This window comes from Lathyrus oleraceus, chromosome 3, assembly GCF_024323335.1.
Source record: "Lathyrus oleraceus cultivar Zhongwan6 chromosome 3, CAAS_Psat_ZW6_1.0, whole genome shotgun sequence".
NCBI lineage: Eukaryota > Viridiplantae > Streptophyta > Magnoliopsida > Fabales > Fabaceae > Lathyrus > Lathyrus oleraceus.
Window position 1 is genome coordinate 240,634,270 of NC_066581.1, and position 14,369 is coordinate 240,648,638.

The 14,369-nt window shown below is 41.5% G+C and overlaps 1 protein-coding gene across 1 annotated transcript; it reads right to left on the reverse strand.

Moving 5' to 3' along the window:
* Positions 1-206: 206 nt before the first annotated feature.
* On the reverse strand, positions 207-13,339 carry LOC127130645 (sister chromatid cohesion protein SCC2). The gene is made up of 5 exons (XM_051059618.1): positions 13,107-13,339; positions 2,063-2,091; positions 950-1,899; positions 287-334; positions 207-239 (listed from the first exon to the last, which is right to left on the reverse strand). Exons 1-5 carry the CDS (start codon positions 13,337-13,339, stop codon positions 207-209), a joined length of 1,293 nt encoding a protein of 430 aa, XP_050915575.1.
* Positions 13,340-14,369: the final 1,030 nt, after the last annotated feature.

The following is a 14,369-nucleotide window of genomic DNA, read 5'->3' on the forward strand; positions in this document are numbered from 1 at the left end:
TCCTGGGGCAGGGCTTGTAATGTAATGCTATGACATGCTAATTTTGTATCCGTTTTGGGTTCTCTGTCTGTATAATCTCTCAGTTGTTTCAAAAGCTAGAAATGCATTTTCAGATTAATGTTGGATTGTGCTGCAAAAGCTTGCTTTCCTTGCACTTCTCTTGGAAGGCCCTAGGAAATCCAGTATCCTATGTCTTTTCCAGTTACTTAAAAAAACCATAATGCAACCTGCAGCAAATCCTGCAATGACCAATCATTAGCCATGTGACAGAACCAAAACAATATACCAAGCCATGGAAATGCATGAATCCATTCCATATCCTGTCACTAGAATTCTGCATCAAATAAGTCATCACATAAGAAAGAAGAAAACAAAAATATGTGATAGTTCCAAGAAAGAAACAGACAGGAAGTAAAAAGTAGGCAACCACCTTATATGCTTTCTTTGCAACTGAATATGACCACTTGAATTTTGCAAATATTCTTGCTGCAGCCAATTTTATAGGCAAAGATGCTGCGGGTGAATTCGTAATGTTAAACAGCATCTCCAACGTAATACACGCAAAATCATCGGATATTTCACAAAAAGCATCCGGCAGCAAACAATGATGCCTTTACCTGCAAAAACCCAATGCAATATATCATATGCATTGATGCAGATAATCAATCAAAATATAGCATCTGCAAAGAAGTTCGGCATCTCTATATGATGATGTTGACATTCCTCGATTTTGTTATCGCAGCAGGCTTTCGATTGCTGGAAAAAACCGAGTGTGTCTCCTGAACTGTTGGAAGCTATCAGAATTGAATGGGGATTGCAGTAACAGACAGAACATTGCAACTATTTACTGATCAAGTATCCACAAACAAATTGCCATAATTTTTTCTGTAACACTGTTTGTGGCAGCAACAGGTACACTCTGCCCAGCTCTGACCGAGTGACCAGGTACATTATCATCAGCTTCTGCTTCCATTTTGCTTTCAGCGTCAAGAAGATACTCGAACATGTTTTGCAATGCTTGAATCTTAAGCCGAGCATCAGCGTGAAAAGACAGTGTTTCCTCCAGTATCTTTCCAATGTCATGTTCTAACATAAATTCAGGCCTTGCAATTAGAACATATCCTAGTGCCTGCAATGATCTAACCTTAAGAGAATAATCGTCCACGGCAAGATACTTCATAAACAAGCTGAGGCTCCTTCTGACATCAACAAGTTTATTACCAGAGCTTGCTAGCCAACAGTTGCCATAACGAATAAGTAAGCCGATACAGAAGAGAGATCGCCCAACTTGCTGTTTGTTTACAATTGTCTGGGTATCCAAACATTTGAAGAAGACCTGGATAAGATGCTCAATTACATCTGCCCCCTTTCCAGCAATCTTACTCATACTGCGAAGGCATTTGATACAAGCATGGACAACTGTCAAGAAAGAGCGTCGAAGAATCATCTGCTTCAAATCTTGTTCAAGTTCATCCACAATACTGAGAGGTAACTTACACAGCAATGGCAACACATCATCAATTATAAATGTTATACTCTCAAGTAGCTGTGCGACCATGCTATTGTCAACCTGAGTCTTCAGATATGGCTGCAAAGTAATGACATACTGGGAAGGGTTAGAAGCTGGTGCACAGAGAGTTGGGTCCACAAGACAAAATGCATGCAAGACTAGCACATATGATTGCGGTAAAAAAAAATCAAGAGTCAAGTTGCGCTTTATTATAGTTACAAGAAGCTGATTATTTGGCAATCTCTTCAGCATTTCAACGATTTGCTCAGTTTTCTTAGCCACCTCTAGTGGAACAGTACTACCATTTTCAAAGACCTGAGTTTGTGAAGCAGAAGGCTCCTCAAACCAGAACTCATGAAATGTTTTGCAAGCATCATCCTGCAGTACTCCTGCTCATCATCAAGCCAAGGTAGTAGCTGCATTGAAGTTCCTGTCAGCTGAAGCAAATTAAAAGAAAACAAGGAAATGAATACAACAGTGAGAGTTAAACCTATGAAACATTGATCCACACACTGCAAGAACCATCAACCTTTTGAGTCCTCATTCACAAACCAACTGAGTTTAGTGGCAATAGAAATTCACTGCAGTAAAATCACAACAACTCGGTAAGATGGTAAAAATTCACAAGCAACAAAAATGAAACATTTTCACAGAAGAAGTACAAGGTACATGTTACCTTTTTCAGAGCAAACACCAAAATGGGATAGACAACAGAGCAGCACAAAAAAAAAAGCACTTCCAATTCCATACTCTTTTGATCTCATCCAAACCCTAGCAATGGGATTATAAAAGGAAGAAATCAGTAAGAGAGGCAGGCACAAAAAAGGACCTGGAGGCGGAAAAATCCCAAACAAAAACCCTAAAACCTCAAAACCGATTACCTGGAGGCCAGTTTTCTTCGCATCCATCACCACCACCGCAGCGACGCCCTGTAAGAACTTTTCTTTCCTACTCTTTTTCTTTCTATTCATGCTTGTTGTTTGATTGTTTTTGTGAGAGCTGAGAGTGTTTGAAAGGGGTTTCGTTGAGAGCAAGAGTGAGATTGAGTGAAATGTGAAGTCTGGGGTGCGTGAGATTGCCATTGTTGGGGAAGGTTGAGTTCGCAAGGTGAGAGAGATGAGAAGAAGACGAGCTTCTGTTTTGCTTCTTTTTTTCGTTTCCACTTTTCTGTTTCCTTTTTTTTAATTTTTTAATTCTATTTTTAAATTTGTTTTTTTTAACAGAGATAAAAAACATAAAAATGTTTATATGTTATCTTTTTATTTATTTATTTATTTTTGCCCGGTTCATATATTTAACGTAGTATCTCAGTAGCAGATAATGATGAGTGGCCTGGTGGAGAAGGGCAGTGTTCATATTCTTGAGTGGGGTGGGTTTAATACTCATGTGTGGCATTTTTTGGCATTTTATTTCTTTTAGCTATATTATTTTTTCTTTTAGCATTTTAGTTTCTTTTATGTTTATGCCTTTATTACACTCATATGTTCATTTTGTTAATAATGTAAAGTTGTTGTATTTTAATTTAATTCAAAGCCATTTTAAAACTATAAAAATCATACTTTCTCGATTTAATATCGAGCCCATTTTTTACACCCTTGTAAGTCGATTGCTTTTTAAGCATCGCCATCAACCTCACATAGCTTACTCTTGGGCTTTCTTACAATGAGCCGGTTCCCTTACACTTACACCCATACGTTGTTTAATGCTCATTCATTTCATTTCTTTGATTATTTGATTTGATCATATACTTGTTTATATCTTAATTGTTTGATTAACTGTGGCCTACTTGTATGGTGTATGAGGCATATATTTATATTGTTCGATTGCCATGACAACCCCCATTCATAACAAATGTATCCCTCTCCCATGAAATGTATAATATTTATTCTTTCATTCTTTATTCACCTGTTAATACAAGAATTAAAATGAATATTCGATAACCATTTCAAAACAAGATCAAAACCTTGATCCAACGTCGAGTAATCATTTTTCAAAACCTAACAGAACCAGCACGTATTCATCCACCCTTTTGTAAGTCGATTGCTTTATGCATCGCCATCAACCTTGTAAGTCGATTGCTTCATGCATCGCTATCAACCTTGTAAGTCGATTGCTTCATGCATCGCCATCTACCCTTATCCCTAACCCTTCTCCTTGCTCCATTCGTCGATTCTTGTTCCGATTAGGTAGCACCCATTAGATAGAACCCTTTGTATGATAACATAGGTAGGATCCCCATATCCTTTTGTATGATAACATAGGTAGGATTCCCATATTCTTTGCATGCCAACATTAGGTAGATATTCCCATTTGTAAATCCTAAACATTTAAGCACACATTGCATGACAACTCTAGGGCAGAGCTTCCCCCACTTCTAGACCTTTCTGAGCGTCTCCGATCTTGTGGCATGTAGTCCGTTCCATTGCAAAGAGGTAACTGCCTAAGACTCGATTCAGCGAGCTGCGACACCTACTGCTAGGGCGTGAACACATTGCCCACTCTCTTTTGACACAACTGGTGTCCTCCTTCTCTAAGTCCATATTCAGATGGCAACCCCTATGAAGGGGAACTACGTCGCCCTGATTCTCATACCAGATGAGGTACGTAGGCAGGAGATCGTGCGAGATCTCTCCGGGCACCTTTTTTTCTTTTTCACCCTTTTCCTTTTTTTTTGTGTGTGTTTGCTTGACAGTTGCTAGGCTCGAGTTCCCGACTCCTTAGTAACTTATTGCTTGTTTCTTCTTGTGTGTGTTAGGATATGGATGTAAGCCCAGCGATTGGCATTCCGTATCCTATTGTTGAGTGCTTGGAGTACGGTATAAGTCCATCAAGTGGCATCTGGTTTCCAGTGTGGGTTTGTTTGGTTCGGAAGCTGATGTAAGCCCAGCGATTGGCGTTCGGGTTCCATGTTTGCCTTTTTGTGCGTGTGTTTTGTTTCGGCGTGCGTGAGCCGAACTACGGTAACTCTGATTCTCATGTTCAGATGAGATACGTAGGCACAAGATGCGACGTCTTGCCGAGTTTGACTAACAACTAACAACTAATCCTTGTTTCCTCTCGCCCTTGTTGCGATCCTTTCTCTTGCCCTAGTTGCAATCGAGACCCTTATTCCCGTAGTTAGCTGAACTACGTTTTGCTCTGATTCTCATTCCCGATGAGATACGTAGGCATAAGACGCGACGTCTTAGCGAGCACACTTATCCTTAACCCATAGGTAGCCGAGCTACGAAGACTCTGATTCTCATATTCAGATGAGATACGTATGCAGTGGATGCGACATTCGTGCGAGTCATTTTCTTTGACCCTTTCTTTTAGTAAATAGTACATTAGATAAACACACACCCTTTAGACAAGAAACAACAAGAGTGGATCCCGTAGAGTACTACGGATGCGTAGGGGTGCTAATACCTTCCCTTCGCATAATCGACTCCCGAACCCAAGATTTGGTTGCGAGACCTTGTCTTTTCCTTTCCTTTCTCCAGGTTTACTTCGAGCGTTTCCTTTCCCTCCTTTGGGATAAATAACGCACGGTGGCGACTCTTCTGTCATTTCTTTTCTCGCCGGTTGTTTTTTTCGCATACCGTATTTTTCGGGTTGCGACAAATAGGAGGCAATGTTTTCTTTTGTTTGTTTACTTTTGTGCCCAAAGACCTCCAAGAAGAGGCATCAGCGCTGAAGACCTCCCTCCGAGGCAATTGACGGATAAAAGGAATTAGTAGTCAATCCCCCGTTATTCAGTGTGTCGTTCTTTAAGATCACACTACGTGTCGATGCTTCAGAACAAAAGCCCAAGATCTTTTGTCCGGTCAGTCAGTGGAGAGGGTTCCACCTTTCTGAATCCCCACTTTTTGTCATGAGCTCACCCTGTCCAGGGTTAAGAGCTATGAGGTCTTATCCTCATTACCCTGTTGATCTGCTCACCCTGACCTTCAATGTCAGTGGTTAAGAGCCCATTTGATTACCCTATTCCATGGCTTGTTTGTCGAGGTTGATATGACCCCTCTTGACTAAAGCCCTACCCATGTATGTTTGAGCCCCCTTGTTGGCATTTTACTTTATGCATGTTTGTTTTGTATGGTGTGATCGTCTCCCCATAGGATTGCTAGGCTTCGTATAGTCTCTCGTTGCATGTCAATTAAGGTAGCACTGTTTCTTCGTCTAGGACTTCCTTTTTGCATGAGCATTCCTAAAACACAAACCAACTCATTGATTTTTCTTCTCCTAAGAACACGTTGACTCCTTCTACTACAGGCGAGTAAGTCTCCAGAGGTCTAGCATCCGGTAGATTGCGTAGTGACGTCGTTCATCCTAAAACACAACCTTTAACCCGTAGGTAGCCGAACTACGGCTTGCTCTGATTCTCATTCCAGATGAGATACGTAGGCATAAGACGCGATGTCTTAGCGAGCACACTCCTCTTTAACCCCTAGGTAGCCGAGCTACGAAGACTCTGATTCTCATATTCAGATGAGATACGTATGCAGTGGATGCGACATCCGTGCGAGTCATTTTCTTTTGACCCCCCTTTTAGTAAATAATACATTAGATAAACCTACACCCTTTAGACAAGAACAACAAAAGTGGATCCCGTAGAGTACTACGGATGTGTAGGGGTGCTAATACCTTCCCTTCGCATAATCGGCTCCCGAACCCAAGATTTGGTTGCGAGACCTTGTCTTTTCCTTTCCTTTCTCCCAGGTTCACTTCGAGCGTTTCCTTTCCCTCCTTTGGGATAAATAACGCATGGTGGCGACTCTTCTATCATTTCTTTCTCGCCGGGTGTTTTTTCGCATACTCTCCTTTTTCAGGTTGCGACAGCTGGCGACTCTGCTAGGGACTATATTTTCCCTAGTGGTCCTCTCCTAGCGTTTGTTTGTTTATTGTCTATTGTGTGTTATTTATTTATTGCTTTGCATACTTATCTGCTTGCATTACATCCTATGTTTTACTGTTTCATGCATATTGTGCTGGCTGTATTTCTGTTTTGTTGTGGGGTGGGAGTCACAAGAGGTAAAAGGCCCAATATACAGGCTATGAGTGAACTTTAGGACACCTAGGAATAGAGTGATTCATGGGAAGCGAGTGGTATGGCGCCACTTAGCGGAACATGGTATCACGAGCAGTTCAGATTCTGATGGAGTATTATCGTTGCATACACCTGGTGTGCATATGATGATATTCTTGAAAGGATTGTTTATCCTGCGTTTCTCTTGACCTTACCCTGGCCTAGATTACACCCGTGAGTGGGGCGGGAATGAATCATTTACAGGTACTGATGGTGACTTGTTCTGATGGTGACCGTGTCCTGTTGGTGACTGTTGTTTGGTTCTTGTTGGTGACTGTTGGTTCTGAAGTATGGGTTCTAAATTGATGACTGTGTTCTATGGTTCCCGGTTCCGAATTCATGTTGAAGTTCTGATCCTACGCCTTGTGATACACAGCCAACCCGTCATTATCACATTATTTTGCATTCACATCATTTTGCATTCATATCATTTAACACATGTTTATCCATTACCAGGGGTTCATATCTTCTTCTTGATTCTAGTCGGGGTTTTCTTCTTACACTATTTATCAAATGTGAGACTGGAATCAAGGGGGTAGAATGCCCTTTGGAATTGATAAACATGTCATTGCATTTGCATATCCATCAGTATGTCTTGCATAACAGGTACTGCCGTAGTGTTCTTAGTTTGTTTGGTATCCAACTAGCAGGATAGCTGACTCAGGCATTCACCGATATGGTACCCGAAGGGATCAACAATGAAGATGGGGACAGTGATTGCGACATCGATAACTGGGTGCGTCCGAGGATCCCGGGTGAAGTCACCAACAATTGGTCTTCTGAGGAGATTGTCCAAGTCACTTTTCTGGAGGAGTAATTTTCTTTGTTTGTTCATGCATATCCAAGTCTTACGTTCCGCCCAAGGCGTAATGACTCATTGTAGGGCTCATCTATGTGGATACTTGCATTTTTTATCATAAATAAAGGACGTCTTTTTGCATTCAAATGTTTTGCTCACTTTCCTTCAATTTTTGCAGTTTTCAAAAATCAAAAAATATTTGGTAATGTTTTGTTTAGTTTTCATTTTTTCACACTCATAAGCACATACCATCACTCATGCAGAGGCACGTCACCGGATCCTATTGATAACGGTTCTGCTATGGCTCGCTTCGACTTTGAAAATCCAATCTTTCAAGCTGAAGAAGAGGGTGATGAAGACTGTGAACTCCCTGAAGAACTTACCAGGTTATTAAAACAGGAGGAAAGGGTCATTCAACCGCATCAAGAGTCTGTTGAAGTGATTAATCTCGGCACCGAGGACGCCAAGAGAGAAATCAAGATAGGGGTTGCTTTGGAAGATAATGTGAAGAAAGGGCTGATTGAATTGCTGCAAGAATATGTTGACATCTTAGCTTGGTCTTATCAGGACATGCCAGGGCTTGACACAAACATCGTGGTACACCGTTTGCCTCTCAAAGAAGGTTGTCCTTCGGTCAAGCAGAAGCTCAGAAGAACAAGACCGGAGATGGCTGTCAAGATAAAGGAAGAAGTGCAAAAACAGTTGGATGCAGGGTTTCTAGCGGTTATAAATTATCCGCCATGGGTTGCAAATATCGTTCCAGTACCTAAGAAGGATGGAAAGGTACGGATGTGTGTTGACTACCGGGATCTGAACAGAGCTAGCCCTAAAGACGATTTCCCATTACCTCACATTGACGTTTTGGTGGATAACACAGCTCAGTTCTCAGTATTCTCCTTCATGGATGGCTTTTCTCGCTATAACCAAATTAAGATGGCGCCAGAGGACATGGAGAAGACAACTTTCATAACCCCATGGGGCACCTTCTGCTACAAGGTGATGCCGTTTGGTCTGAAAAATGCCGGAGCAACATATCAACGAGCGATGGTGACTCTTTTCCATGATATGATTCATCATGAAATCGAGGTTTATGTTGATGATATTATTTCCAAATCTCAGACAAAAGAAGAACATTTGGTGAATCTGCAGAAACTGTTTGAGCGTTTGAGGAAATTCAAGCTGAGGCTTAATCCGAACAAGTGTACTTTCGGAGTGAGATCTGGAAAATTATTGGGTTTTATTGTTAGTGAAAAAGGGATTGAGATGGATCCGACCAAAGTGAAAGCGATACAGGAAATGCCTGAGCCAAGAACAGAGAAACAAGTTCGTGGTTTCTTAGGGAGGTTGAACTATATTGCAAGGTTCATCTCTCACCTAACAGCCACGTGTGAGCCAATATTCAAGTTGTTGAGGAAAGACCAGGCTATCAGGTGGAATGAAGATTGTCAAAAGGCTTTCGAGAAAATAAAAGAGTATTTGCAGAATCCTCCTATCCTTGTGCCTCCGGTCCCAGGGAGACCGCTGATTATGTATTTGACAGTACTAGACAATTCCATGGGTTGTGTTCTCGGTCAACACGACGAGACAGGTAGGAAAGAGCATGCCATCTACTACCTGAGTAAGAAATTCACAGATTGCGAGTCGAGATACTCAATGCTTGAAAAGACATGTTGTGCACTTGCATGGGCTGCTAAGCGATTGAGACAATACATGCTGACTCACACAACCTTATTGATCTCCAAGATGGATCCAGTCAAGTATATATTTGAGAAGCCAGCTCTCACCGGAAGGGTTGCTCGTTGGCAAATGGTACTGATAGAGTACGATATCCAGTACACATCCCAGAAAGCCATCAAAGGGGGTATTCTTTCAGACTATCTTGCTCAGTAGCCGATTGATGATTATGAGCCGATGAAGTTTGATTTTCCAGATGAAGACATCATGTTCCTCAAGATGAAAGACTGTGAAGAGCCAGTTGTTGAGGAGGGACCTGATCCAGACGAAAAGTGGACTTTCATGTTTGATGGGGTTGTCAATGCCAGAGGAAGTGGAATTGGTGCTGTCATTACTACTCCGAAAGGTGCCCACATGCCTTTCACCGCTCGTCTGACTTTTGAGTGCACAAATAATGAAGTTGAGTATGAAGCCTGTATCTTGGGTATTGAGCAAGCCATTGATTTGAGAATCAAGACTCTGGACATCTTCGGAGATTCAGCTCTAGTGATCAATTAAGTGAATGGTGATTGGAACACCCTCCAGCCCAATCTGGTCCCTTACAGAGATTACACGAGAAGACTATTGACTTTCTTCACAACATTAAAGCTGTATCACATACCTCGTGATGAGAACCAAATGGCAGATGCTCTTTCTACTCTATCCTCCATGATCAACGTGATTCGGTGGAACCACGTTCCCGGGATCGATGTGATGCGCCTCGACAGGGCCGCGTATGTGTTTGCTGCTGAACTGGTAGTTGACGACAAGCCCTGGTATCTGTTGAATGTAATTTTAAGTGTCGGGTTTTTGTTATCGTATCCACAGGGATTGTGAGATATCACCGCCTTTCGACAGTTGTTTTAATTCTTAGCTTAAGGTAACAATGGGGTTTTGGTATTTGTCACGGTATCTTGCATAAAAGTGTAATAAAATGCGGTAAAAGTTTTGGTTTGAATATTTGAGAAATATTGCCAAAGTTAGGGTTCGACGATCACTTTGCATGTATATGTTAGATCAATAAAACTTATAAACTCCTTTAGATGATAAACTATTTCACAAAGTCCTCCCAATGTGTTTATCTCTAACACACATTGTGAGTTTTCCCATTTTGATCCATTGTTTATCTCTAACAAAATCTATCAAAATGACAACTTTTTGGTTCAACCTTATGGTGAACAAAATCATTCATTACTATCTCTAGCTAACAAACAAGATTGGATGAAAACCAAGGTTAAGAGTTGGTGAACATCTCTCGATCATAAACCAACACAAAGAGTTTTCAATAAGAACAAAGTTTTCACCATATATTCACCATTAAAGAGTTTACAAATGAAGATCCTTACATTTACACACAAAGCTAATGATCATCTACATCTAACCTTGACAAAATGAAGGACTTAGCTACTCATTTTCATGGTAGCTTGGTCAACAAGTTTCGGAAGAAGGTTGATCAACATCCGAGTCGAATAATCGAGATTGGATGGGAATCCACCTTCTTTTTGTGAAAGATGGTTAAGAGATGAAGAAAAATGGTTTCTAGGTCACAAAAGATCCTTAGAACAATGCTGTAAAATATCTAGAAAAAGTACAAAAGTATGGAAAAATAAGGTATGGCTCCAAAAAGTAGCCCTTGCTACTTATAGAGCTGCTACTGGGCTGTCATGCTTGCTAGGCGAGCAGAATGGCTCGCCTAGCGAGCCCCTAAATGAGGCACCTGAGGCACCTGCGCCCAGAGAAACAACCATAGCCAGACTGTCATGTTCGCTGAGCGAACAAATCCTTCGCCTAGCGAATGCCACGCTTCAACCTTCGCTCCAGCGAGGTTGAGAGGTTTTGCTACTGGAATGCTCGCTGGGAGCTCGCTAAAGGCTCGCCTAGCGAGTGAGTGCTGGCTGCGCTTTTCACCAAGTCTGGACGTGTTCGCCACACACCTCGCTGGAAGCTCGCCTAGCGAATGTGGTCATGTTTGCCACTGTAAAATACTGGAGCTTTTCGCTGGGCTCTTGCTGGACGCTCGCCTAGCGAGTCCTTCGCCACAGCCCTCGCCTAGCGAGCAAGCTGATGAATGCTTGTTTTATTTGATCCCTTTGCCAAATTTCTTGTGTCTTCACTTTCTATTATTTCATGCCTACTTCCTGCACAATAACACACAAATCAAAGGTACCAAGATCGTTTATCATTGAATTGCATTTCATCCAAAACAAAGGTGGTTTCGAACACTTTAGCAAGAAAATGGAGTGAAAGATGCCCACATTTGATAGCTCAAATAAGCACTTTTGAGCATCTAACAACTCTCCCCAACTAGATTCTTGCTTGTCCTCAAGCAAAGTATGCCCCTTGAAGGACAAGAGGATTTGCTTTAAGAAAAAGGGTTTCTTCGAAGTCGGATAAAACGGCTCAAACACAAGCGAATCAGCAGATACAAATTTCCAACGGTTCGAATAAAATAATACACAAGAACTAAAACTTAGTAGCAATGCGAAATATGTATCTATCTACAACAATATTATCTTGAATGAATCACCCTATCTCTCCTCTTCGAATAAGGATTGAAGAATTTACGCGTTTGCAACCGCGGGAATAATCTCACTGTCTAACAAATAATGAAGAAATCAATTCGATTCATACAATGTCTAACAATTATAAATGGTAACGTGGAAGCACGAAGATCACTAAGGACTTTTCGGTTGAAGCTTGGTTAGGTTAACAAACAAGGGTCATTTCTAAGGCCATTGAAAACGAAATTGCCGATGCAAAAGAGACATTCACTGTACATTATTCACACATCTCAACTTCGTTCCATTTGTTTCTCATTTGAAACCTTCACAACTCTTATTTCACAACTCAATTTTTGTTTTTCACTATTTTTCTTCCAAGCAAGCATTCATTTTTATTTTCTCTATATTATAATTTTTTTTTCTCTTTTCTTTCACATCATATTTACAAAACAGATGTTTTTCTTTTCTAATTTTTATTTTCAATGCTTACTTGGTTTTTCAAGAGTTGTGGCACTTACTGATTCTCATTTTCGTTCTCCCCAACTTATTTCTTACTCACCCTAAGTGAATGCTCTTAACTTTTTACGGCAAAAGAACAATAATCAAGATTTTCCGGGTTAAAAAAAAGATTTTTGAAATCTCTCTTTATTTCAAGCTGAGATTCAACTGTTTAAGCTCAAAGGGGTTAACGAATACTCTCTCTGCTCACAGGTAAGTTGTATTTGGAACTGGTTGTGCTCGATAGAAAACAAGTGCCTTGATCATTTCTAATTGCTTCCACATATTCACAATAATAAAAGACAAAGCATGAATCAAATGAATCAACAAAACTTATTAGAATCCAGCATTTAAGTGTACAATGGAGGTTTCCTCATAATTTGTGGTTTTAAGTCCTAGATGAAACATTCATTCAATTATGTTGCAAAAAGATAATACTCAATTACAAAAAAGAGTAAAGTTCTTAGTGCATTCTAAAATTCTAGCCGGAGGTAACCATGTACCTTAGCCTTATTCACTTGTTTATTCTTATCATTGCCATCCAAGCTCGGATGCACCTTCATTGGATACTTCTTTAAGGAGCAACCAATCTAGAAGGTTTGCCACTCAACCAACCAAAAATTTATTAAAACACACAAAATTTAAAACATAAATAATAACATTAACTCAAAATTTAAATTTGTTCATGGGGGACAAAACACCCAAAAAGTACAAAGCCAAAATCAAAATACAGAATTCTGGAAATAGAGTAGAAATAAAACATAAAATAAAAAATAAAAAACTTAGCCCTCCAAGGACTCAGAACCCTCCTCACTACCGGCTTCAGAACCGGTAGCCTCATCATCATCATCACCATCAGCAGCACCAGCACCCGCCCCCTCTCCAAACACAGGCCTGTCCGCAGGCCAGTTAGCGTTAAGCAGAAACTGCTCACGCGTTATCAATGAGTGATCACCGGTGGGGTCACTTCCCTGCAGCTGTAACCGCTGCATAGAATCGTGCATATCGAGCATGGCACACTGAGTTGCCGCCATCCAGTCCCAGTTGTAACTGCAGACAGCCTGCAGGTAAGGATCGGGTCCGAGAGTAGAAGTACCAGGACCATCAAAATCCCGGGTACCCTCAGCAGCTGCACTACCTCTAACATTCTTCGCCCTGCAATACTTGGCCACGTAACGGTCATCGATGGGTGGCGGGATCCTTACTTGACCCCTAGAAGGTAGTCTCACCCTCGCTTGCATGCACAAACTCATGATTAGGCAAGGGAAAGCAAGGGGACAATTCACTCGTGCCCCCGCCTTCAGCCCGCTTTCAATCACGGACTTTAATTCCAAAGCAATAATCCTCGCCACATCGATCTGGACGTTAGTGAGGATACAGTGTACCAAGTGTGCCACTTGGATCGGCACTGTAGAAGTGTGGGACTTAGGTTTGATGTTTGTAAGCACCAACAGCAGGATCAGTTGAGCCAAGGGAGTCATGTCCTCCCTGTGGTATCTCATGGGAACCCCAGATGGATTCAGCTCAACTGATTTCCCTCTTAAAAGCAGGGCAGCAGAAATGGCCTCCATATCCCGGTGAAGCCTTAATTCTGTGTGGTAGGTGTCTCTCTCCTCGGCTCCCATTTGGAGCGGTTCACCAAGGACGCGGTTAATAGCATCCCGATCAAAAGCAACAGGACGACCGGCCACTCTAGATGTCCATGTAAATGGCTCGTCATCATCTGGAAGTGCGTTCGCATAGAACTCACGCACCGTTGCAATATCATAATGCTCCAGGGGGTTAATTAACCGATCCCACTTTTTCGTGTCAATCAACCCGGCGAATGTTCGGTTCGTGCCTTCAGGGTTGATGATGAATCTCTTCTCCGGTAGAATTTTCCGCTTCTCCAAAGCAATGTATCTTGCCGCTTGCTTCGGCCCGACAAATTTGTTGGTGTCAAATTGGATTGGTACAGGACGGGAAGTTCTCCCGCCCTTTCTCTTCTTTGAAGCTCCTGATCTGGATTCCATCTGCAAAACATAGAGAGGAAACCAACACAACACACAAACAGATTAGAAAGCAACACATAATTCAAACTACTGCCATGCTCGCTGCTGCTTCGCCTAGCGAAGTGGCAGCGAAATCTCGCTTCTGGTTCGCCTAGCGAGTTGCTAGTGAACCTTACGGGTTTTTGGGTTCTGCAGTATTTTCAGTGAAATTTTCCAAAAACCCAAGTCTCTCATGGTGTCAATTTCAGAACAAAAGGATCTATCAAGAAAAGAATCGTTCTATGCTATCTGT

Coding starts and splice junctions, on each gene's coding strand:
- LOC127130645 (XM_051059618.1), bottom strand. CDS start 13,339: ATGAGTTTGTGCATGCAAGCGAGGGTGAGACTACCTTCTAGGGGTCAA. Junction 2,092..13,106: donor GACTGGATGGCGGCAACTCA/GTGTGCCATGCT, acceptor ATTTTACTGCAG/TGAATTTCTATTGCCACTAA. Junction 1,900..2,062: donor ATTGCCACTAAACTCAGTTG/GTTTGTGAATGA, acceptor GATGATGAGCAG/GAGTACTGCAGGATGATGCT.